Source organism: Eleginops maclovinus, chromosome 15 (genome assembly GCF_036324505.1).
Source record: "Eleginops maclovinus isolate JMC-PN-2008 ecotype Puerto Natales chromosome 15, JC_Emac_rtc_rv5, whole genome shotgun sequence".
Taxonomy (NCBI): domain Eukaryota; kingdom Metazoa; phylum Chordata; class Actinopteri; order Perciformes; family Eleginopidae; genus Eleginops; species Eleginops maclovinus.
Genome location: NC_086363.1, coordinates 14181000 through 14205977, shown reverse-complemented (window position 1 = coordinate 14205977; position 24978 = coordinate 14181000). Strand labels below are relative to the sequence as shown.

The 24978-nt window shown below is 41.9% G+C and overlaps 1 protein-coding gene across 2 annotated transcripts in view; it reads right to left on the bottom strand.

Annotated features, from left to right (window-relative positions):
- The window catches only part of LOC134876682 (kelch-like protein 29), a 191683-nt gene that overhangs the window by 30054 nt on the left and 136651 nt on the right, over positions 1-24978 (bottom strand). For both annotated transcript variants that reach the window (XM_063901738.1, XM_063901737.1), the window contains exons 10-12: positions 21145-21343; positions 8447-8629; positions 6236-6416 (exon numbers count right to left, since the gene is read on the bottom strand). In XM_063901738.1, the coding sequence (XP_063757808.1) occupies positions 6236-6416; positions 8447-8629; positions 21145-21343 (563 nt within the window). The remainder of the gene's footprint in view (positions 1-6235; positions 6417-8446; positions 8630-21144; positions 21344-24978) is intronic.

Genomic DNA, 24978 nt, shown 5'->3' with positions numbered 1-24978 from the left:
TAAACAGTAAAAACCCATAGACATATTAAAGACATGCACAACAGCTCATCACTTCATTATTGGTGTAGAGAGGCTGCATGGGAGAAGAGTGAGCCCATTGGTTCCAGTGTGACTGATTGTGTGGAGCTCACAGGCCCACCTGGGGGCCGCTGCATCTACACTCTCCTCTCATCTTCTCCCGCCCGCTCTGCGCTGCTAAACTCTTCTTGGCTCGCTACTTTTCTCTCTCCCTCCCTCTTTCTTAACTTCTTCGCTGCACGGCCCCGACCACCTGGGGCTGCAGAGCGATGGGGCGCTCCGTTATTATTAGCATCATCGCCCTGCTGATTATTTCCCCTCCGTCTCCAAAAGAGAGTGCTGTTGGGCAGGGAGCTGAAATGGGCAAAGTACCCCCATCTCCAGGTTTTTGTGTGAATTGTGTGATAAAAGCTGCCAGTATACATGCATGGTGTGATTTAAAATGCAGTTCTGGGGGTGGATGGCACGATGTGCGAGTCGGAATGCACTGGACCAACTGAGGTCTGCTGTTTCTGGCTGCCTGACAGCTCCTTTTTGCCTGGAGACAAAGGAGCGGATCCCTGTTAGAGCGCGCTCATACGGGCAGCCAGGAGGCAAACCCCTGCAAAGCAACAACTCAAAGAGCAGATGCAGCCTCTTCTTTCTATGAGTGCAACACGGGGTCTCTCCCACCCCTGGTGCCCCACAGAAGGGGACCTTTCTCTGGGTGACTGGCAACTCAGCTTGCATACCGCCTGCGGACATCAAGTACTTAAGGACTTGTCAGTTCACCGAGCCGCCCACAGAGGACTTCAACTGTGTGCAGCGCGAGGCGTGATGAAGTCCCCCGCTGGAAACTCCATCTCGCTGTATGTTCTTGGTCATGGTTGGTTTGATGAAACTTCCTTGGAGCCATTTAATGCATTTCTCTGCAAGGTCTTCAAGGCTTAATGATTTGCCTCGTGTGTCAGACAAAGCCAATGTTTGTGAGAAAAAGCTGGTTGAGAAGTTTATGCTACACACAAAGAAAAGGTTTACCACAATAAATACACGGAGGAGAGATGTGTCCATAGTAGAATGAAGGCATTGGTTGAGTCAGAGCAAGGGTGACCGCCAAAGTGGAGCTCAACAAACTTCAGGGGGAAAACATATACAATTGACAATCAGCGCTGCATGACAAACGCCTGTATAACTATACAAAGTGTCAAAGTGCAGGGACGCTTGTTCAACAACAACAACAACAACAACAACAACAACCTATGTGCCATTAAATGAACCGTAAAAACAACACAATTAAGAACCACAGATTGCAATGGCACATATTTATGTACTGCCATTCAAAAGGGTCATTTACGTATGAAAAGATGTAAAAAAGAGAACATGCTCTTTGCAAATTGCTTTTCTCTCCTCCAGACTTGTTAGAAAACAGCACACCATCCCTGATGGGAAAAGCTAGTTGCTCTACTCAGTGTCATGTTGCTAACAGTCTTCATGCAATATTAACTTGCAATAGAGCTGGGAGAACGCACAAACCTGGGCATAGCGTGCAATAAATAAAACAAAACCATGTGTGATTGACACATCATTAGACACCCATGAATTATTCAATTTCTGCAATCATATTGGTTTGCCAAAGGATCAACATGCTGAGGAGCATGCAGGCCCGCCGTACCTGATTGCAAGTTAAAAGCCTTCCGAACTCGACTGCTCCCATCCCTAAAAATCTGTCAGTGATTAGGGTAGAGAGCAGGGACAGGAAAAAGCCTGCGCGGTCTTTTGAGTGTTGATTTGGACCTCCTGCCGTTCCTAAAGAAAGGCTGCATCCTTAGCTTTGAGATGGCTCTGATTGAAGACATAATTGTGAATGTGGGTGAATTTCACGGTTAGGAGCGTGAAACCCTTAGTGAGATGGATGGAGAGATAGGGAGCGAGGGAGGCAGGAAGGACTGCAAATGAGGAGTCAGGGTACTGAGAGCCAGAGCTCAGAGCCATACACGCACTCGGACACAGATGGACAGACAAATGAACACAACTGTGTACACAGATTGGCATATATATGTACATATACTTAAAGAACAATGAGACGGGAACACACATGTGCGCACAGAAATGCAGATGCACACACGCTGAGAAAGATTGGCTGCGTGTGTAAACAATCTCCGCATCAATCACTATATGAGCGGAGCAAATCAAGTCTGGCTGTCGCACCGTTTCATGCGATTCCCCGGCCTTCAGATGCAATCCCCACCAGCCATCTGCATATCAAACAAGGCAGCCATTCACATACAATGACTAATGATTTCTGAATGTTATTAGCTCTCTATATCACAACTGCACTTCAGACCTGTACAGATTTTCCTCCATGTGCAGAGGCGATCAAAAAAGTGTTGAGTAGCTAGTTCCGTTATCTGCACAGGACAGGTTTTAGTCCTGCTGTTGACTGGCTGCCTCCCTGCCGGAGTCTCCACTATCTTCAGTTTTGGCCCAACATTACAGATTGGCATTAGAGCCAACTGAGTCTCGCAGTAGAGACACACCTGCCAAATCTGGTGGTTAGCTACAAAATAAAGGCTCAGCAGTTAATGAGGCTCATTTATCAAAGCAGATATGAACAAATGCCTTCAGAAATTGCCTGGAAGTGATGCTCCTCAAGTGTTTCCTATTTAGCTTAGAGATTTATATAGTGATTTATATATAACCTTTATTATCTTTTTCAGTTAAAATATGATAATTTAAGGTCGAAAAGCTGCCCTCAATGTATGCAGAAGCAAACTTTAGTCACTCCCGTGTGGGAGTGGGAGCAATGCCTAGGTTATATAATAGGAATATATTCAGATATTGCTGTTTAAGTGTAAGAAGAAAAAAAAAAGGTTTTGGCCTGTGTAGGTTTTCAAGAGGCTTCAAAACTCAAGAAGAATACATAATTCATCCGTTTGACTGTTTTACAATGTGACAATGTTACAAAGTTCTCAAGCTGGGTTTAAGTATAGCACAAATGATCATGCTTTTGTGCCATCTTGTTACCAAGAAATTTAGTTGAGGAATTAAATGAACTGTTTATGAGTCTTATGAAATAAACTGCTGTTGTTAATCTGTCAAGCTCTTCCCCAAGACGTTGCGATGGTGTGATTCACAGCCTTTTTCTTTTGAGTTGATTTGACAGACCAGCTGCCTGTTGTTAATGTCAAAAATCCTCCTCAAGCTTTGAAATAGCTCGCTCTACCTTTGCAACACAATCATGCATATTCAGGGGTAAAACATGCCCGCATGCCATCTCCTTCACATTGTTTAAATATTTAATCTGGGAGTAGTTTATTATTAAATGCTCAATCCCTCAGTTTCAATAGAAAATCCCTTGATACTCAAAAACCATGGAGCTCTGTCATTATTACCTCCTTTCATCAATGTTTACCTTCCTACAGAGCAAAATAACACCTGCATCACAGGAGTGATGTGGGATTGTTAAACAGCTTTTGCATCTCTTCGTAGAGATAGTTTTTTTACCCAAAGGTATAAATACGCAATACTGTTTCAGCATGGGTATTTATGCTTGTACTGTAGAACAGGCCACATTGTCATTCACTACTAATTAATACTGTGTTTCCCAAAACAGCTTTGAAGTTGAAAACTTATGTTCAGGGCAGTAAGTACGCTCCAAAACTTTCATCGCAAATTATGCATAACAGACCACATTAGTCTTGCTTCACAAACTCAACAAACAACAAAGTATTTTCTCTCTAAGGGCATAACAGAATGATATCTTCACATCATAGTTGCCTTAAAGCACATGTCAGAACATGTCTCTCACTTAAAATGTAACATTACCAGTGTTGGGATCATTTCCCCCTCCTATCCTCAACCTTAACGTGAATTATTTTAAAATAATATTGCAGAAACAAAACAGGTTAAATCTGCAGGACGCAACGATTATTCCTTATTTCTCCACAGCTCTGTTTATATATATCAAACAACTGGAAGTTTATGTATAAGAGAATCTTTATTCTATGATACGTTTGCAAAAACCTTAAAAATCAGTCGTGTTTTTTCAGCATGGAATATGGAGTATGATGAAAAATTGTAACTTCTAAGGCACATCTTTAAAGAACGTTACTAGAAAATAAGCTAACAGTTTAGTTGACTTTGTTTGATTGTGTGATTGTTTAAACAAAAAGAAAGCCGTTTAGATAGTCTTATACATTGTAATGTAGAGTAATAATATTTTGAAATATGATATCATTAACATCGCTTATACCACCTTAATCTAAGTTGTAGCATATAGTAGTAGCATATGTCTATAGATATTACAATATTTATTGGTCCTGATTCTGTCTTGCGCCTAAAACACGAAATGGTTAAACAATAACTTGATCTACAGTTTTCCCGTCTCACAGCCGTCCCCCCTCTCCACATTAAATGTAGTTTGATATTCTGGCCTCCATCAGGGTGCATGCTGCCCACACTGCCAGTATCTACCAGAGGATTTATCTACAATTCATCAACAAAGTCGATGGGAGAGGCACTTACAGCAGGTCATCATATTTTTTCAAAATAAAAGGTAGACCAATCAAAATACGGACACCCCATTTTAAATGGAAATCTGACACAATGAATAATGCATTTTCTACCTTTATGATAGGAGAGAATTTACACAAAACTGGCATTTTAATACAACACATCAGCAGGAACACCCGAGAATAAATATTCCCATATGTCTTCACCCTCTCTGAAAGCACAAACCTTCATGTATTTATGCATTCTATTCCGACAAAAGAGAGTCTTTAGACCATCTAACTCAATTTTGACTTTCGCTCCACATTGTATTTTCTGAAAAAGACAAAATAAAAGCCTGGGTTGCTTAGAAACAGGCCCGTTGTCTGCCCTGACAAATGTTCCCAAACAGCTTGAGAGACCTGTTAGCTTTTACATAAGACTATTGAATATGACCTCAACCTCTTGTTGAAGATGTTTTTGCTCCAGCCACAGCACCATGCATTCTCCACTTCACCATTAAGAGTTCAACTATTTTGTTCGGAGTGGTTTATTTCTCCCAAGTCGGTTCAACCTTTGAGAGGGCAGCACTGGGGCAGTAATACCAAGCAAAGGAGGCCTCTGGCAGTTCTTGGAGGGAGGCAAAGTAGGTTAAAGTTTTACCACGCTGATAATTGAGTCCAGTTGCTAAGGGCCTCGGAGAAGCTTAGTGATTGCTCAAAAAGCACACAAGGGCAAAGACGGCGAAACACATACAAACGCATCATGGGGTGAAGCGCTGATTTCTTTGGAGCTGCAAATACCCTAGATGCAGTGGTTGCTCTCAAATTAAGCAGCTCAGAGACAGAGGAATCAAATGCTTTTCCATTACGGGGCAAATATTCCATCTACCCCCTGTCATAACGACACTGTATGGCAGCATTACGGGGAAATATCAAATTAGGCTGTTTCATTTGGAGTACTGTTGTGCATTGCGAACAGCTTTGGAGATCAATTGAGACGCTAGGTAATGAGCGGCAGCGGCCTGCTCTAATATACTCAGTAATGTTCTTTTGATTGCTTTGGTTAATCTCGCTCTGCCGTGCAGGGGAGGTAGCCCCATCTCTCTGCTGAAACCCTCTCCTCAGCCCAGGTTACAAGAAAGTAAGAAAAATTGAGAAACGTTACAAAACTCAGGCGATGTGAATCACATTATTAAATCTACATACACTGCAAGAGGACTTTGTCTATGTCAGATTTAATGTTGAATACTTTATACAAATACAGGACAAAAATAATAAGAAAAGTCCAAGCTGAGCAGGCCACAGTTGACGACCTTCAGATGAAGTGTCGGTGATGTGATGATGCTGAAGTGGATGGAATCAGACACAGTATACCACTCAACTCTCAAAAAGCGAATCCTCTCACTCATGCGCCACTCTAACAGAAGTAAGAGGCGCTCGGTCGCTCCATAACATCACTCGCAGCTGTGACCATTTAAATTGCTCCAGCTCAGATTCGTTCCTCTGCACCTTTTGCTCTCACAGAGGAACACTAACAAACCTGTCCAACCACTTTTGCAATACGATGCACCACACTGCTGCATGCCACACCATCTGCCACGTTTCGCTGTGCAGTGAGAATATGTATTTGCTCAAACTGGATTGCTCAGCATCCACCTACGCTTGCAGAAATCATTCACAGTTATATGGGAGTGTGCAGGTGTCGGCTGTTTGGAGATTGACTGCTGTTGATTTTACGTGAAGCTTACCTCTCCACGTGGTCCAGGTTACCAGATACACCCAGTCCTCCGATGGTGTAGAGCTTGCCGTCGTACACCAGGCTGTTGTGTCTGCAGCGGGCCACAGTCATCCGGGACACCAGGTTCCAGTTGTCCAGCAGCGACATGTAGCACCATACATCAGCCACCATCACACCAGACTCTGTGCCCCCTGAAAGCATGTAGGAGAACGGTTATTAAAGTGGGTGTGTAGGCGGATTCAAATGTATTATTTTTCCCAAGGAACCAAAATCCTTTTGAGCAGCTTGAGTTTACTTAACCTGGGTTTGGAATAGAGAAAACAGACGCAGATGATTTATATTGTGGATATTTATTTTTGTTGTTTGATGATGTTAAAAAAAAGTGATATTGACAGCCTATCCGTAGAGTGCAAAAGGAACTTGAGTGTGAGATTTCCTTTTTGTTTCATTTATCATAAAGCAGGCCTAAGAAATATATAAAAACTATCAAGATGTTCAATCCATAAAGAAATGCACAAAGCCCATATATTAAGCCAGTCTATCCAAGCCCCTTACACAGAGTAAGACAGCATTTGTTTTGCATCATTCAAGCATCTACAAGGTGTTCTAAAAGAAGCCAAGACTTAACCCTTAAATCATCATATTATGACTTGTATTATTATTTCCTGCAGCTCCTCCCTGCAAGTATAAGGTTGAACAAAGTTATTTATTAAAATCTCAAAACCTATATTGTTTTTTTTCAAAGACTTTTAAGACTAAGTTGTATGCCGCTGTGTTGACTAGTTGAGCAGCCAACCATTTAGACTGTACTTATTTCAGCTCTCTTCGAAGCAGCCCTGTTAGCTGTGTAGTCTGACATGTAATACTAGCTGTGACTCAGTGACCCAGCTCAGAGAGTGAGGAAGGTTACAGACCGGAGCCTGTTGATTGGCTAGCTAGAAGTACTCTGATTTCCCCACTGGCTGTCTTGACTCCCAGCGGACACATGCATACCTGTTCCAATGCCCAAACACAAATTTACATTTATATGAAAAGGGGGAGAGGAAAGGTGCACGCAGGACAAATCCTGCTACATTTTCACGGTGCAATGTCAAGGTCTGAGTACCGTGCAGGATTCTTGCACAAATGGACCGTAGAGGAAGAAATTCAGTCTACCTCTGGAGAAACAACTTAAAGGTGCCTCATAGATAGAGTCACAGAGTGCACAGTGTGCCACTATGAAACAAAACTGCAGAATATTGTACCGCTGTAAAGCCACACAGAGAAAAATGTCAAGTTCAAAGAAATAGCAGGTAAATAGCAGATACTTTCAAAAATAATGTTCTGAAAAGAAAGACATCACAGTTGTCTGCAGTGTTTGATAGAACTAACTTTTCAGAGCAACAGACGAGAAAGTGTTGAGGGCAGCAACCCTTTTAAACCTCTTAAAATGTTTCACAAAAGGTCACAAAAAGTTGGCAGTGGCCTAGGTAGCTTCACTCTGTTGAAATAAATATGTAACTAAGTGAAAATGTCCTCACTAAGGGTTGTTGAATCAAAGAGTTGAGACCTCGGTCAAGATTTGGTATGATGAAAGGAACAAATCAAAAGCGGCCACACAACAGGATTTCCATGGTTTGCTTTTTATGATCCCTAACCATGTCTTTTTACCTGTGATGTTTTAATTATTGCCGTAGAAAAATAAATCAAAGGAATTTCTATTCATCACGTATCGCCGCTGTCTGGAGCTTTTATTGTGAAAGGTAAGAACGGAAAGGAGATCTTTGCTCTGCCTTTGTCAAGGTTGAAAGGAGTCACCTATTTTGAAGGTTTATAAATATAGGCGGAGCTAAAGCCCTCCTAAAACAGGGTGATGAAAGGTATGAAATATCCCCCTTGTTGAGAAAAATGTTACAGTTTGACCTTCACAATAACATCCTATGCTCACAATGACAACGTTAATGTTTAGAAATGTTTCAATGTTAGCATGTACATCCACCAATGCTACATTTGCTAATTAACAAACACATTTCACAGTTAAGGCTGATGCTCATTAGTCTTGCAGGTATTTAGTGATGACAATAGTATGTTTTATTTTACTTTCAAGTTGAATCTGAAAAGTTCCTGCAGTTTAACATTTCCTTGCTGCACTGAGGTTTCTACTGACCTCCTACTCTGCGCCACTAAAAGACTGCAACTTGAAAGCTACAATTGTGCTGCAAGAGTGCCTGATAAGACTCACCTGACAGGTAGATGTTGTCTCCTGCCGAGATGACACTGAAGAACTCGCGGTCGTAGAAGGGCAGACTTGCCAGTGGGTACCACTTACTGCTCTGGGGGTTAAAACAGGTGACTGCTGTCAGGGAGCGCTGGTTCATCCCGATCGCCTGACGCCCTCCCACCAGAACTATCACCTCCGCTACACCTACAGGACAAGGGAACATGATGGAGGAACATGATGATTGGGGTGGACAAAAGAAGGAAAGAGATGGGTGAAAGCCGGCCATCAGGGAAGCTTTCCACCAGTGAAGAAGATTGAATCAAATCCTCTTTTCAACGGCCCGGTGCTGCTGTAACTAACAGGAAAAATGGTTTGTAGCACGTTACCTGACATTTGAGTATTTAATAGATATTGCTTTCAAGGTGAGGTGATTTCTTTTGAAATCTATTCAGTAACTTTTTCACTTCATTTTTCATGGAACCTTGATAGTACGTAATCATATACAAAGGCAACCAGCCCAACATTACAAGTCTGCATTACTGAATTCAGCATGCCTTGGCTGTCCCAGAGTCAATAAGCTTGTCAGGAAATACAAAACTCAACGCAAAATAGAAAAAGTTTCCACTTGTTCAAAGGAAACCACTGAGTTAAATGCGAAAGTATAACTAAGACTGATGGGGCTGTCGTTCGCACGGTTCCCAGTGAGCTATCTTACTCTCTCTTTATACAAATACTAACTTACACATTCACTCGTCCACACACTCACAGTGAAACAAACACTGTTTGAGCGGGGCAGGAAAGAAACGCAAAAAATCAATCGGTGGGAATCAATTTGTGTACATTTGTACTCAGAGATGTGTCTGGTCTCATGTATACACACACTGCGGGCCTTGTGTGATTAAGAAGATACTTGAGACACATTCAGCACTCATCCCTATTACTCCTCAGCCGATCTCTACACACACACACACACACACACACACACACACACACACACACACACACACACACACACACACACACACACACACACACACACACACACACACACACACACACACACACACACACACACACACACACACACACACACACACACACACACACACACACACACACACACACACACACAGAGCTGCTGGATAAAGACACCAGTGATCCAAAACACACAAACACGTTGGCAGGCTGCCACATGCGTGTCGCAGGTCCTCTCAGACTTCAGCAGCAGGCTCCAGTGAGCAGGCAACACGGCGATCCGCAAGACAGGAATGAGCTGTGTGTTTGTAAGCAGCGGGCAGGCGGGTAGAGGGGAGGCAAGCCAGGGAGGCAGAGGGAGAGAGTGTGAGAAGCGAGAGAGTGGGAGGAAAGCAAGGAAGGAATGCAAGAGAGAGTATAGCAAGAGAGGAGGGGAGGGAAAACTAATCTTTATACACTCCAAACCGAGGCTAACCACTGGTTCATCTGTTTGGGTCGATACTTTTCCACACAGACACTCGCCTCAAAGGCACATCCATAGGCGTCTGTCTTTAACTTCTGTTTAAACCCCCCCCCCCCTTTTTTTTTCTCTTAAGCTTCTTTTTCTCTTTCAAAGCTGGTAAAAAAGAGATGTTTTCTCTAGGAAGAAGAAAAGGGTAAAAGAAGAGAAAGATACAAAAAAAACAACTGTCTTTGGCGGGGCTGAGCAACAGACGGAGCGGTAAGCACTGCCGGAGACATATCGTGGACATACAGCTTAGACTTAGTGGACAGCTTAAAGCGGACTGGCTTTTTTCTCTCAGTGAGATTTTGAGAATGCGTTTCTGAGCGTATGAAGAGAAAGAAAGTGATGGCTCAAAGACAATTGTGTCGCTTCGAGGATGAAGGTACACAAGCTAAAAAAAGGACGACCATGACAATATATAGAGGGTGTAAGAGTCACGATCCCTTTCTGACAGCGTGTAGAAGCTGCTCAAAAAGATTTGAATGTGTTCCCATCATAAGCCTGTTTCCACAGCTTGCTGCCATCATGCCCTAGACCTACAGCACACCTTGGATCTGCAACTAATAAATGCGGGTGTAGTTTTATAGGACAGTCGCAGCTACAGCTTAAAAAAAAGATTAAGTGGAAACAGGCTCTTCGTTTTCCCTCTCAGGAGCCTCCAACCATACTGACACACACACATTAATTATATTGACTTTGCTCTACTATTGTTGTTCCAGGTGATTAGTTTGCTGCTATTGCAGTACGTGTTTGTAGTCCATTTCTCTTCATCAAAACATTTTTTACTTTATTGGATTTTAAAAATTCGACTGCTTTCTCTACATTTATATGATTATATTTACGTCTCTTTTCATCTCCTTTTCCTCTTCCTATTAGCCGTTACATTTTGTTGTTTTTAAGAAGGTCGAAGATGTACAAATACTAGCATTCCAGATGCTGTGAGTTTGACAATGTAAACTTAAAAAACTGAACCATAACACAAGAGTAATTTCTTATGTTGTATTTCTACAAAGAGTTTTTCTTTATTGAACCCCCACGGTGTCTAATTAGGCCAGCTTAAGAGATTCCACATGCTTTCCAACGTGTCAAATTGAATGTTTGTGCACATGCAGGTCTTTATTATCACCTAGTGCACATGTGCAGGCTTGTTTCTGGTGCTTTCCGCTTGGCCAGACACGTCAGGGAGAGTCCACATCTAGGCATTGAGGATGACCCCTCAAGCCCTGAACACATTCACAAGCTAACACAACCCAACACCGGCCTGTCAGAACGCCAGACAACAGGAGAGCGCTGACGGCGAGTCACGGCATTGGATCAGATGGTTGCGTGGGTTTGTGTGTGTGTTTGTGTGTGTTTGTATGTGTGAATTTTCCTTCGAAAAAGGAAACCTCACAGGGATGGCTGTCAGTCAGTCGGAGGTTTGATGGGAGTCGGGTAGAGGGATGAAGGGATGAAAGATCGAAGAATGGAGACGAGCAGTTGGGGATGAAGGGATAACCAAGTCTTGACAGCTCTTGTTTTTTTTTCCTGACTGAGTTTATACCCCTGGCGGTTTGGGAAGAAAATGCCGACTTCTCCATATTGTTACTGACCTTTTGTCATATTTCATATTTTTAACCTGTCTATATTCACGAAAACTCCAGTGAGCACAGCTTTCGAGCACTGCTTAGAGCAAACTTATTTTTTAAGTTCTATAGGTAGACTCTTACTTTAGAACCTTTTGCAAACATAGTTTTCAACACTTCATTTGGACTTAGAAGTATGTCATTCTGCGTACAATTAGTTTGCTACGAAAAACTGAAATTTGAACAGTTCCTATGGTTGGCATTTTTCACATTTTACTGTAAGTGTCTTACTCTTGGAATCGTTATGACTTTCAAATTAGGTGGTGTTAAACACAGTGATGGTGCACGTAGTTTCACAGTGGGATTTTAAACATTTTCACTGGAATAGCTGCCTGCTGCATCTACAAATGATGCAAAAGCAACCCTTATCACATAGGTATAGTAATTTGATCAATTAAAATATTAGAAAAAAATGGCCCTAAACGGAAATACCCTGAATGGCTCATTAAAACAGCAACACACAGTGAGACAGCAGACTAGTGAAGCAGTATGGCGGCGTGCATTGACCGTAAACAGAGACTAAAATGGTAACATCTGGACAGCGCCTAGTATAACATCTCTCAGGAGGCGGTTGCAGTTATCACAGGCTGTAAATTTTGGGACCAAAAAAAAAGCCCTGACAAGTATTTACTCTGAGAGACAGACAGTGAAGTTGATTCCCACCTATAGTGTGAGGACCACACACATCCTGCAAATTGCTTGTGTGTCTAACTTCCTCCCAACTCGATGTCAACCGAATGAAATCTATATGTGACAGGAACACATCGCCTACGCTTTACCCCATGCTGGACAGAGCCGGACCCTCGCTGCGGACACACTTATACATACACACAGACGTACAGTCACTCTAGAAGAAGACAGGTTGCTTGAGAGATGAAGACAGAACGGAAAGATTCTGTCACTTCCTCCTCCCTGCTGCCACACTGGCTCTTATCTCACCTTGTTATGTGTCCTTGCTCTCTGCCCCATGCTGTGACCCTGCTTTCACTATTCATACTCTTTCTTTACCCAGCGGCACCTTCCTCTTCCTCCATCTATCTCAACCTACGGGAGACCTTGCACAATCTGTATCTCTCTTTCTCTCTGAAACCCCCGGAGTCGTTGCCCTTTTCCCAATATACTCTCCATTTCATCTTCCTTCACTGCGTCCTGTTCTTTCACCCCTGAGCATTTTTTACCTGTCTTTCAGCTCTGTGACCTTTCTTTAACCAGCCACACTTGGATGCAGTTAAATTCAAGGGGACATTGGAGAACTGGGTTGGGTAAAGTTGCAGGGACAAGCACACTGACACATAAATGCATGGTTGAGAGTTCATATCATGAATTGTCCTCCCAGCATTAGATTTCTTTGTCTGGGAGCGGTTAAAACTACAACAAACACAAGCTCCACAAAGTCTTTCTTGACCTTGTCAATCCTCAGTAACCGTTCCAGAGCTTATATTCATATCATGTAATGTTCATAAAGGCTGTTTTCGAAAGGTTGAAAATGAACTGTAAAACTTAACTGTTAACTAAGCATGCAGGGTATCAGCACAGCATCTGCATCGGCAGATAAAGGCTTTAAAATTAACTTTAGGAATCGGACAAAAATAAGCATCTCCTCCCATATGTTAACACGTTAACAAGATGTGTATGTTCATGTGACATAAAACTGCTGGTGCAAAAACAAATACTAAGTGTGGAAGTTAATGTGTTCAACATGGACAGCAGAGTCGCTATCTGCTACTGTAATGCAAAGAGCTAAATATCTGTAGTTTAACTAGTTTTCAAATTGTTCACAGTACATTTCAAAAAGCATTGCATTTATGTTTGCAAAATAAAGTGATGTTTCCTGTGATTAAATATGTTTTTGGCTAAAATTCTTACCAAAGAATGGTTCAAAATATGAAGGACTGTTCAAATTCCATCAGGGATATACAACTAAAAAGACATCAGGATGGGATTTTTTTTTTGTGAAACACCAGATGGTATCATAACCATTATAGTAATTATCATTAAACTAACTGTTGCTTGTTCCCTTTAGCTGTGTTTTAAATGTGCATGTTTATTTTTTAAAATTAAATCATCACAACAGGAAGTGATGTAATGCGATTGATGGTTAGCTCAGTCTGGGATTGCTTTGTCGGTTGATCACTTAAGCACAAAACTAAAGAAGCACTGTTAATGTTAATAGCTCAGCAACCACCCAGCTTTCATTAAGCTACCGACCCTGAAAGGGTCTACTGTATATCTAGTTACGTTAAGTCAATTTGTACATCCTCCTATGATAAGTATATAAACTGCATCATGTTTAACTTAATTATTATCCTGAAGTAAATGTGGTTGCTTTGCAGGCAGCCATTAAGTGCATAACTCACAGACAATGAAAAACCAACATCTGGTCTGGTCTCATGAGGAGAAAAATCTGTCTGTGGTTTAATAAAGGTGTCAGATTTTTAAATATATATGTTTGTGAATGTATTCATATACTGTATGACAGGAAAACGGTCTCACTGGGTATCACAGGCACAGTGACACTGGCAGTCTGTCTCTCAGGGCTCAGAGCCATTCATATCTCACTGCTGGTCCTTAACCATTTCCTCTTATCTCAAATGCCTCTAATCTCTCTCTTTTCCCCCCTCCTCATGCCTATGATTTCTCCCCCAGGATGTCAATTTGCTATGGTGAGGATCAAGGGGCCAAAGGCCCTCGAAACATCATCCAGGAAGGTACAATACAGTATGTGTGAATGTGCACAATTTGAAGTGCATGTTCATACACATTTTTGAATGTTTGTTGTTTGTCAAGCAAAACTCATGCAAAGGGGTCCACAAACTATGTTCAAAGATACAATTACTGATATATCTGTAGTGGTTCCTAGTCATGCAAGGAGTTTCTGTTTTATTTGTCCTAGTTTTAAATGTATCATTGTCTGAAATGTTCACCTCCAACCTAACAAAATGAAAGTTTGTGGTTAATGGTGCTTGCAGCATGGTCAAATCTATTACAATTAATTCAACAGCATTGTGTCCTTCCAGATAATCAGGGTGATCCTTGCTTTTGGTGGATCTACTTGCCAGTAAAAACATATTGTACTCCCAGTGAAACCTGTTCAAAGTTGTTTTGTGGAGTTCCTAGAGTAACTGGGGGATTTTCACTGGAGAAAGATGTTCGTTTTACATTTTTAAATGTCATGTTTAAATGCTCCAAGCCGAGCACATTACATTTTATATGTTATCATGTATTGTGATAAAGTGGGGAAACAAGTAGGATGAAACAAAAATTAGCTATTCAGTGAGAAGGGTTTTAACTTGGTAATTTGTATGCATGACCCAAAAACACTTTCACTAGTTAAATGCATGCAGGCACACATGCAGCCATAGCCCAATTTGCACCATCAGCACATGCACTGATACAGCTGTAAGCAGGTTCAGTCTGTCTGTTGAATATTGGATGAGGCTGAAGCAGCCTTGCTCCAGGTTAAAGTGCCAGCTGTGGCATGAGCGATGCTGAGGCTCATCCGTGTTCTTGTAAATGCTGCTCGCTTTTGGTCTGAGGACGAACTCCAGCTCTAGGAAAAAAAGAGTCAAGTTTTCTGGCAATATTTCACCTGTCTCCCCTTCCCTTCCCTTCCTCCCTTCCCTTCCTGCTCGGTAGCTCGGGCCGACAGTAGTCACTAGTCAAAAGGTCAAGCGAATGGAACTTTAATTTTGGCTGCAGCCCCTGCACACATTCAGAGGTTATCTAATCTGGATTTACCGCCTCCATGTTACATTTATGAGCAGAGATAGATATGTTTGCTTGAGATTTCCCTTATAAGCTGAAGGAATATCAAAAACTCACACTCCAATTCTCCTGTGAATAGCTGCATTAAACTTTCTCTCTCTTTCCTGCTCGCTCACTACGGTTCCTTCTTCCTCTATCACCCTCACCCTTCCCTCCGTGCCTCAAATACCATCTCAGACTCCAGAAATAAAATCGGAAGAGGATCCGCTGAAGGGCACTCTTCACATAGAGCGATTAAGACATTTCTGGCACATTCTCACGCATCTTGCTTTTCCAGTTTCAGAGGTGAGTAATCTCACGCTGCATTGGCTCCACAAGACAAACCAGGCTGAATAATTACACAGAGCAGGACAATAATCAACAGAGTCCTGACATAAAAAAAACCCTCATAATTGTCTTTCGAAACTTCTGACAGCTTCCCCGTCGCGTTAGCCTTGCTCAATGGTTAGCGTGCAGTACAACCAGAGAGAACAATGACAAATAAATTAAATGATTTCATGAAAAAGAGCTACTGTCAGCGTTGACAAGGGACATTTTAGGAAACGTTGAGACGATTGGCGAAGCAGTATGTTAATCAGCCTGAGCCAGAAGCAGTAGGTGGCAGACTTCAGAGGAAAGACATCTGATGATTTTTCATGCTCCCCTAACAAGGTGTGAATCTTGTTCTGCTTTCTTTGCACTGGTGGACATCTACGGCCAATCTCCCAGGAGCCGCCGGCTGGCAGAGGTGTGAATGAGTGGATGAATTTCATGCCTCCGGGCCTCACAGAACAAGCCAGATTTTTGTTATTGTCTCCAAACTTTGGATGCAAGCCAAGCTATTGTGCGGGCTAATGCAATCCAACCATTTTCAGACCACTGCACAGCCAGAACTGGGCTCTGCTGCAGAAATGTAAAATGGTCAATAAGGTTTAATATCAACACATGCCGCAGCCCTGATCTCAGTTTGGGGGAAGAAGAAAAAATGCTTTAAACTCTGTCCAAATCCAGTGAAAGGAATGATCACATAGATAAAACGCCTGTACACAAACAGTGGACTGAACCTGCTGCATACTTAAACTCTTATCTCCCTTTGTTGCTGCTGCTGTGCTTGTTACTGTAATTCTTGACTACTCCACCTTTCCATACACAAATGCTTCATTACAGATGATGAAGTGGACATAGAGAAAGTTAGGCTGGGGAAAACATGTTCCTGCTGTTTAAGGATTCCTTCTGCAGTGTTCAAATTCAAGAGGTATAACAATGTGAGCGTGTGTGTGTGTGTGTGTGTGTGTGTGTGTGTGTGTGTGTGTGTGTGTGTGTGTGTGTGTGTGTGTGTGTGTGTGTGTGAGACAGTAACAGTGTGAGCTGAGCTGGACCCCTGCGTCTCCTAGTCATTACAGCTCATTTGTCTGAGTGCTATTCCACTTGGCTGGGTAGAGTTAACAGTTTGCCCTGGCGCTCTCCTTCCTCCTCTGAGCCTAGCACAGCGACACATGTGGAGAGAGGGAAATGGGAACACTGTGTATGGGTTTTATCAGGGGGCACACACAGCAAGCATACCAAAAGAAAACTTTTCTTGCTCCTTAATAGCACACATGTAGATGTAACAAATCAAAGGGCATGTTATGACTATAACAACAAAGATGTGTGAGACATCTCTCAGCGCCAGCGGCTGTTTATACCCCCCGATCCCCTGGAAAGTCTAATGACAGCTAATCAGATGCACATCCACACTCTAATTAACCAATTAGCAGCTAATGGATACACATACTGTACGCAAAACACAGAGGATTCATTATGAGATTCTCATACTTTTCACTTTACCCAAGACTCTTTTCTGGCCAAATGAGGGAGAAAGCAGGCTGTTAACTATAACAACAACAGTAGCCCCCTGCCTTCATGAAAAGTTCACTACTGCAGCAGGAAAATTACATACATTAAGGAAGACGAGGTAAAAATAGGTATCCCTTAAATTAGAACACACAAAATGTTGAACAAAGATACAATAACGCCATCTGCTCGCACACGTTAACACAAAAACTCAAGCATACTCAGCTTCTCTTGATGTTTTAATTTGAGAATCACGGAGAAGCAGTTTTCTATGCAGAATATATTTTGGATCCTTAATTAGAATCTAATAAAATGAATGGGCAGAGCATCCACTCGATGAAACACTCCAGAATGCAAACGAGGAGCATGTGAGTCTCGTTTTCAGCCAGCAAGGCAGCTCAAAAATAAACTTTATGTCGTGGTAGTTTTTCAGACTTTATGACTCTTGCCTTGTCGTAACTTTGATAGAAAACAGAAGTTTTTCCGATGCTTTCCAGCATTGTTATAAAGTAACTTTTTTGTTTTGAAACTAGAGCCATTAACTTTGCACAGGAGCACAGCCAGTGAAAATCTGTTGATGGGCCAGGACCTGTCAAGAGGGACCAATAAAAAAATCTGCCATCACTAAAAACTGAGCTATTAAGTGAAAAAACAAATTGCAACAACGCGGCACAGCGGGACTCTTTATAAAGAGAAAAACCTGGGAAAACAAGATAATTAAAGGGTGTGTGGAAACCATCTGGCTGCTTCTATTCAGCTGCAAAAGAAATAACTTTTTTAGAGCTTACGGCTAATGGAGCAAGTACTCATTAAGATGTCGGCCTTTTTGTTACATTTTTAAGTTCACACTATTCCATCTTACGAACACATTGCAAAGTGAACCGTCATAGGCCATTAATATACATATTAATGGATTCTTTTATCCTTGACATGATATACGAACTTAATAAACATTTCGCCCAGTTACTACCATCAGCATGTAATATTAAAAGCGTCTCGAGTCAATATGTCTATATTAACAAAGGTAAAAGGTGTCAATTGTGAACTTTGCAGTTCCACTCGACTCTACAGTGGCCTAAACTAAGTGGTTTGATTTTATGTAACTTTACTGTCGCTTAAAGGAGAGTTAATCATACTACAGTCAGGTAGAGAGGAACACAAGTCAAACTAAAGCCAACTACACAAGTAAGCTACCTACTGTTTGGGAACACATTGGCCATTAGCTTTAGTAGGTGATAATATGTCAATGTTGTGCTTACACTTTATTGTGCTGCCTATCTTAGCTTATCACGGACATGTTTGTGTATGTTACAGGATGAGTAAAAATAAAGAGTTAATGTAAATATGAAGGATTTTGAAAAGAGTCAGTATTAGTGTTTATACAGTAGTCTGTACACTGTGTTATATGTTAAAGTTCCACACAGTAAGACACAACTCTTTCTTCCTCATTGATTCTAATTTCTTTAGAAGGTAAAGTTTGATATATTAGGAAATATGGTTATTTACGTTTTTGGGTAATGTTAAATAGTGATTTACATTGGCTATTGATACAACTCCAATATTTGTCTAATAAATAAAAAGGCTATAAAGCAGCAACTAATTAAGCAATGTTTGAAAAGGGAACTAAGGTCTTTTACTTACAAAAACAAACAGTAGTAACAGAAGGAGTTAACAGGTTTCTCTCTTCTAAATCCAAATTCAACTCTAAACGTATTAATTAACACAGTTTGTTAAGTGTTTATGTTCAAAATAAATAGTTGTTATATCTTTATCTGTTCTATTTTACTCTCAAATGTTGCTATGATCCTCGGTAATGTAGAATGGTTCGGCCTTTGCTAATGAAAGGTACGAGGACATATGCACTGTGAGTATAACCTCTTTCATTGCACTCACAGATTTAAGTCTATGAAAGGATCTTAATTAAAGATCTGTCCCAGAAGAGTAAATGAAATTTCTAGGCTGCAAAAATCTTATTCAACTCACATTTATCACCGGAAAAAAGGTTGAATGTGTGAGTTACTCAGACATGTGCACATGTGCAGCCAAACACACACACAGTTGAGTGAAATCAAACACGGCCACTAATCTACACCCTCGTGTGCACGCGACTCACAGGTTCACAGATTGACTGCGCTCAGCAAGAAGTGCTTCACGGATGGCAATTTTCCTTTCTTTTTCCGCTCGAGAGACTTATCAACCCAGCTCAGGTGGTGCCCCATCTGCTTGCGCACATTTAAAATACACACACATACACTTACTGCTTACACAAGTAGACACATGCTCAAGGAATAAATTCAATCAAATGTCTGCCCTTCAAATTTCATTTCTTATCCCCCTGGCTACTTCCCCCCCCCCACCCTCTCTGACCACATCCCAACCTCTCCTCCTGCTCTGTCCCACGTCTCTTCTCTTTCTTGTCCTCAACAACCTCAAACTCTTCTTGCGGTCTGTCCTTTATTGCTCTCGCTGTCCTGCATGTACACTTGCCTGTCTCCACACCCAACCTGCATCCCGTTGACCGTACCCCCTGCTGTGCAGAGCCCACCCTGTCCAATGCAGCAGATGGCTGAGCAATACATGCATGCACACGGACAATCACGCCAACACAGGCATAAAAAAAACCTGAAGAATACACAGAATGTCAGAGCATATTCGTGTTTATCTGTACATCAACAGAAATTCACACAGTTTTACACACGCTGACAAAATGCACAGTCCACATAGTCAGTCATAATAAGAGCTGCAGCTTCAGAGGGGTTCAAAACTTGATCGGGAAAACTTGCATATATTTCTCATTCGCTTGCCATCGGGGTGTAATGCATCATGAATGTATTCATCCCGGCAGCTTTTATGCATTTATATAATTCTGTTGTACAGAGCCACGAGCTGCTGTGAATCAATACACACTTCAACCAGCATAATGGGCCTGTAGGACGCATAAGATATGCACATACCAAACACTATAAAATGGGCCTTGACAGAAAATGCTTCAAGAAGAATAGACAAACTACTGGATCAAGGATGAGTAATGGTATTAGGCAGAGACCATATAATGTCACAAATGTCTTCTCTCAAGAGGCAGATGATTCTTTATAAAGCATCATGTGACCGGTATTACAGGTAATTATGGATGCAAAATGAATTTCCAAAACTAATTCTGCCAATGTTTGTTTTCTTGCAAATAAACACACAACATTGTTGGACAACAGTGTTGGCTACTACACGGACCTCTCCATAAAGTGCCATTTGTTAGGCAATTATCTTTATTCTACCAAGCAGAAAATAAGGAAGGTGTGCTGGTGCGAAGCTCATAATGCCGTGCAGACACTATAATTAGGCATCTTTTCACAGGAGGGGGGGGGGGGGGGGTGTCCTGGCCGACCTTAGGGAAAAATCTTGACGGCCAAAAGCAATTTGCGGGGCGCCTTCCAATTTCCATGAATGATTCTTTGAATTTAACGATGTAAACAAACACGTTTTCAATGGCTTGTACATCAGCGGTGGTCAGTCTGTGAATGGTTGGCTGGTTGCTTAGAAATGGATGACAGACCTGACTGTGCCTCGCTGGTTTAATAACTTGTTAGGAGATGTTTTGCGCTGGATTTGCTGAAAAACAGCCTGGGTTCAGTACCCTGCAGAAGTCCTGGGAAGCCTTCATGGTTTCAACTTTTCATTGTAACCTCAATCCAGTACAGATTTGTTAGAAAGGAAAACATACACAGGAAACATAACCTTATGCCCTAGTGTACTTTTAAGTATCTTACAGTACTTTCAAAATCCATTCCTGTTGTGGGTTGGAGTCAATACATTGCAATGGCAAGTCAGGCTGTCCTTATAGAGACATGACCTGTGCAATAAAATACAGACAGACAGATATATGTGTGTGGGTGAATAGATCCTGGTGATGTGTTCTGGGTCAACTATGCTGGTGGGCGTGAGATAATGTCACTGCCACTGCCACCTTGTTCTGAGGTCACCCGGGGCAAAGTTGATGCACATCAGTTTATCCTTCTTTACATGAGTGTGTTTGTGTTTACCGGCTGAGAGTCGCGGTCGTGTCCTGGGCGTCTGCATCTCTTGCCGCGCGTGGGGCAGCATGTGATAGCGCTTGGCCTCATTGACCAGGTCGCGGCAGGCCTCCGATGATTTGATCAGCTCCTCGTTGTCCACTACGTTCAGCAGGTAGGACGGGTGGATGAAGGGGAGACGCACCGCCGCCAGCAGATCTGACAGAGTCTGACAAGAGAAGAGGCAAGGAGAAAATGATGTGTAAGGCAATCAGTGAGCAATGCCTAGCGAAAATAACGCATGGAAAACTAAAGACACAGAAGCAAACAGTACAAAAACAGTGTTTGCAGATCCATTTATACTGGAATTGAAACTGCCAGGGACGATCAAAGAGGTTTTATATGAACATTAAACAAATAGCTTTGAACACAACAGATCACGGTCAGTCAACACAGACTCTCACATCTTTAGCAAAGAACAGTTGGATTAACTCCCAACCTCGTTATACAGGTTTCTTTTTGAAATAATATCATGAAAGCAAAAAGAAAAAACAACCATCATGTTTGATAAAAGCCTGTGCTGTAATAGTGAGGAAACCTGGTAGTAGTGAGACCATTAGATCAGTAACTGTCAGTGTGAGGCCTTCAAAGCTTGGGCTTAACACACTGCATGCGTCAGTTTTCTATTTCTATATTTCTGAAGGACAAACGCCCAGGCAAGGATGGAAAGACAAGAACAATTTCCAAGTTTCAGTTAATTTGTATGCATTTGGCGCCTGTACATATCCAATCAAAACTTAAAAACAACTCCAGAGACTTTTAATTCAGTCATTAAAAGTTATTCATCATTAAACAAGAAGCCCCAAATAACATATCTGTAGAATTTTCGGTCACATCCACTCACCATCTCACGTTCATATGCGCATTTGGCCTTTGAGGCAGCGGGGGGTATCTTACCGCTTCCCACATTCTGCTTCAGATTTTTCCGGCTCCAAATTAAATCTTACAGAGTTTAATGTTCCTTTGGAGTGAGATTAAGACACAGTTCTGGTTAATCACAACCCATTGATGCTAAGTGATGATCCAAAGAAGTTACTGCACCAGGTTTTAAAAATCCAACAAAACAGAAATGTTACCTCAAATCTGCGTCTTTTGCTTTAAGGTGTTTATTTTACGGTGAGGATTTGAGCAGGATGAGCAGGCTTTAAAGATAATTAATGATGTGGAGTGACCCAAAACTATGGCACCACAAGTATAAGCCTTTGAGTGCATGTTTGCTCCATTGCTTGGCAGCATACACTCATGTGTGCTTATACAGTACTGTATAGGCCTTCAGCCATTGAGCAAGAACTGCCTGTTGCCATGGTAACCTTGTCTATAGCTCTGGCTGCCGAATGTTATTTATTTTTCTTTCAGCATGTGAGTGTATAAGTGTCTTTTTTGCCTGTCTGTACTCCCATGGGAGCCTCATCTATGTCGACAGTAAAAGCTGTAAACAAGCTTGGATGGGGCGACAGAGAGCTGGGGGGAGATTGACCCCGATGACCCTTCGACTCAGAGCGACGTGACCGAGACGTGCAGGGGACAGCGACAAAAACAACAGACTCAGAGTAACATCATTCAGGGGAGAACACATAATAAGCTGACACTCTTCCTAAGCATCCCCTACTCCCACCTGAGGCCTTTTTACTCTGCCATGTGTCCCATTTGTTTTCTAACAATGTCCTGCAGAGCTTCCCACCAGAATGGAGGGAATAAGACGGTGGAGAAAGGAAGATGAGAGGAGAAGAGAGAATGGCATGGGGGAGGATGGACAAGAGAGAGAAGTCAGGTAAGGATCGAGGAGAAGGAAAGGAGGAAGAAGAGCAGAATGAGACAAGACAAGAAGAGGTAAAGTAAACTGAAGACAAATCGACAGGACAGGAGAGGATGAGACGGATCTCCGGCACTCAGGGAAATCTGCCGATGACATCCCCTCTTTCCAAACCCTCAGAGCTAAACACGGACCTGCAAATGGGGCTATTTTTTTCCCCCTCTCCGAAGACGTATTAAACATTTGATCAAAGAAACACCCCAATGTGCACATAAACACAAGCGCTCGCTCCCAGCGCCAATAAAGCCAGAAGGTAATGTCAAAGCATGTGTAGCATCCTGAGATATTCTTCAGTGACGATTCACAAGGTGAGGAGAAGATACTGCTTTCAATTAAAGTGCCCCCATACTGGGAGATTTGCCCAGATAGTTACTGAGCCCTGTCGCACTCAAACAGAGGTGCCTTAAGTTATTGTCTGCCTTAATCTCACCGACTTCTGTCTTATGACATCTCTCATTAATGCCAGTTATAAGATGGGGGCACATTTTAAAAATATATTTTGACACTAAAGGATAACCTTTTAAGACATATTTATTTCAAATGATCACAATCAAAGAATATCTGAGATGCAAGTAAGACATTGTTTTTTAGTGTCTGACTTATTTGGGTTTCAATTTCTCCATGTACTCCAGTGTACGTATATAGTGTGTTTTCGCAGGTAATGTAAAATGACGGTCATGTCATGTTTTTACTAAAAATTTTACTCTGTGCTCAGCTTAAACATAAATGAAGAAAACATAAATATTTGTGTCCTATTTATTACATGGGTGTGGTGTACTGCAGCCTCTCGTGGGCAAAACAAGTAACACAACAACAAAGACTTAATCCTGACATAAATACATCCTCCAAGGAAACCCTGTTTTTTCTTTGATGATTGTATTGATTTTATTTTAGGGAAAAGAGGAATGCATTCAAATCCTTTTTTGCACCCGTTTATAATATAGATTAAAAAATAAATACGTATGTTTTCAGTAAAGGAGCAATGTACAGCATTTTACTTTATTTAAAGTCAGGTTTGGTTCATGAGATCCTTCATGTATCTGCAGGTCGTCTGAAGTAGGTCCATTACTGACCCTCGGTGCTAAATTAAAGCTGAATATGGGGCAGTTCCAGCCAGGTGGTGCCCTCAGTGGCACAACAGAAATAAACAAGCCAACATGTCTAGGGTTGTCTGTGGGACTCTTGCTCATATTTAAAACAGCAGGTGGACGGGCTAGAAATGTGTTAATGGTCTTCTGTGGTGTGAAGTTTGCATCCCAAATATCCTGCTTCTATACAGTTGAAAAACATGCAGGTCAGGTGGGCTGGAGAACAGAGTCATGCATTTAACAAGGCAATAAAATCATGACCTGTCCCAGATGCATCCCTGCCTGTTTGATGACCTTGAATAGGAATAGGAGAGTAAAGAAAACCGGTCATGTGGGAGCTCAGTAGCAAACTGCTCGCAGAATTCAGAGAGCGGATGAAATGGGAGCCCCAGGTTGAGAGTTTGAGGCGTGATCGACAGACTAAGCTTGCGATTGAGCACACCTGTGTTCTCATTAGTAGTTCTGTCATGGTACCTGGCAAACCACAACATGCACACCAAGTTAACTTTCCTTTACCTGTGGGAAACTAAAGTAAAGAAAAGACAAGCATGCTACTGTACCATCTGCGGGTCTGAGCTACACACAAACCCACATCTGTTGTGGTCTCTCTTCACTTGCCAAACGTTTTTAAAATGGCAGTAAAACTACCTCAAAGAGACAGCATCTGGTGCCTGCAAAAAGGTAAGGGCCGCTACCACGTAAATATCCACCCAAATTCACACCCAGATAGACACACACAGAAACAGACAGATGGATAGACTCTAGCAGTAAGGTCGGCAGGTCCATTGTACTGTATTTTAATCATGTGGCATTTGAGGTCAAACCTGTTAAACCAGTTGGTTCATTGATTAAATGAAAATCTGGTTAAAAAGATTTAGACAATGTGAAGTCACTTGGGCTGAC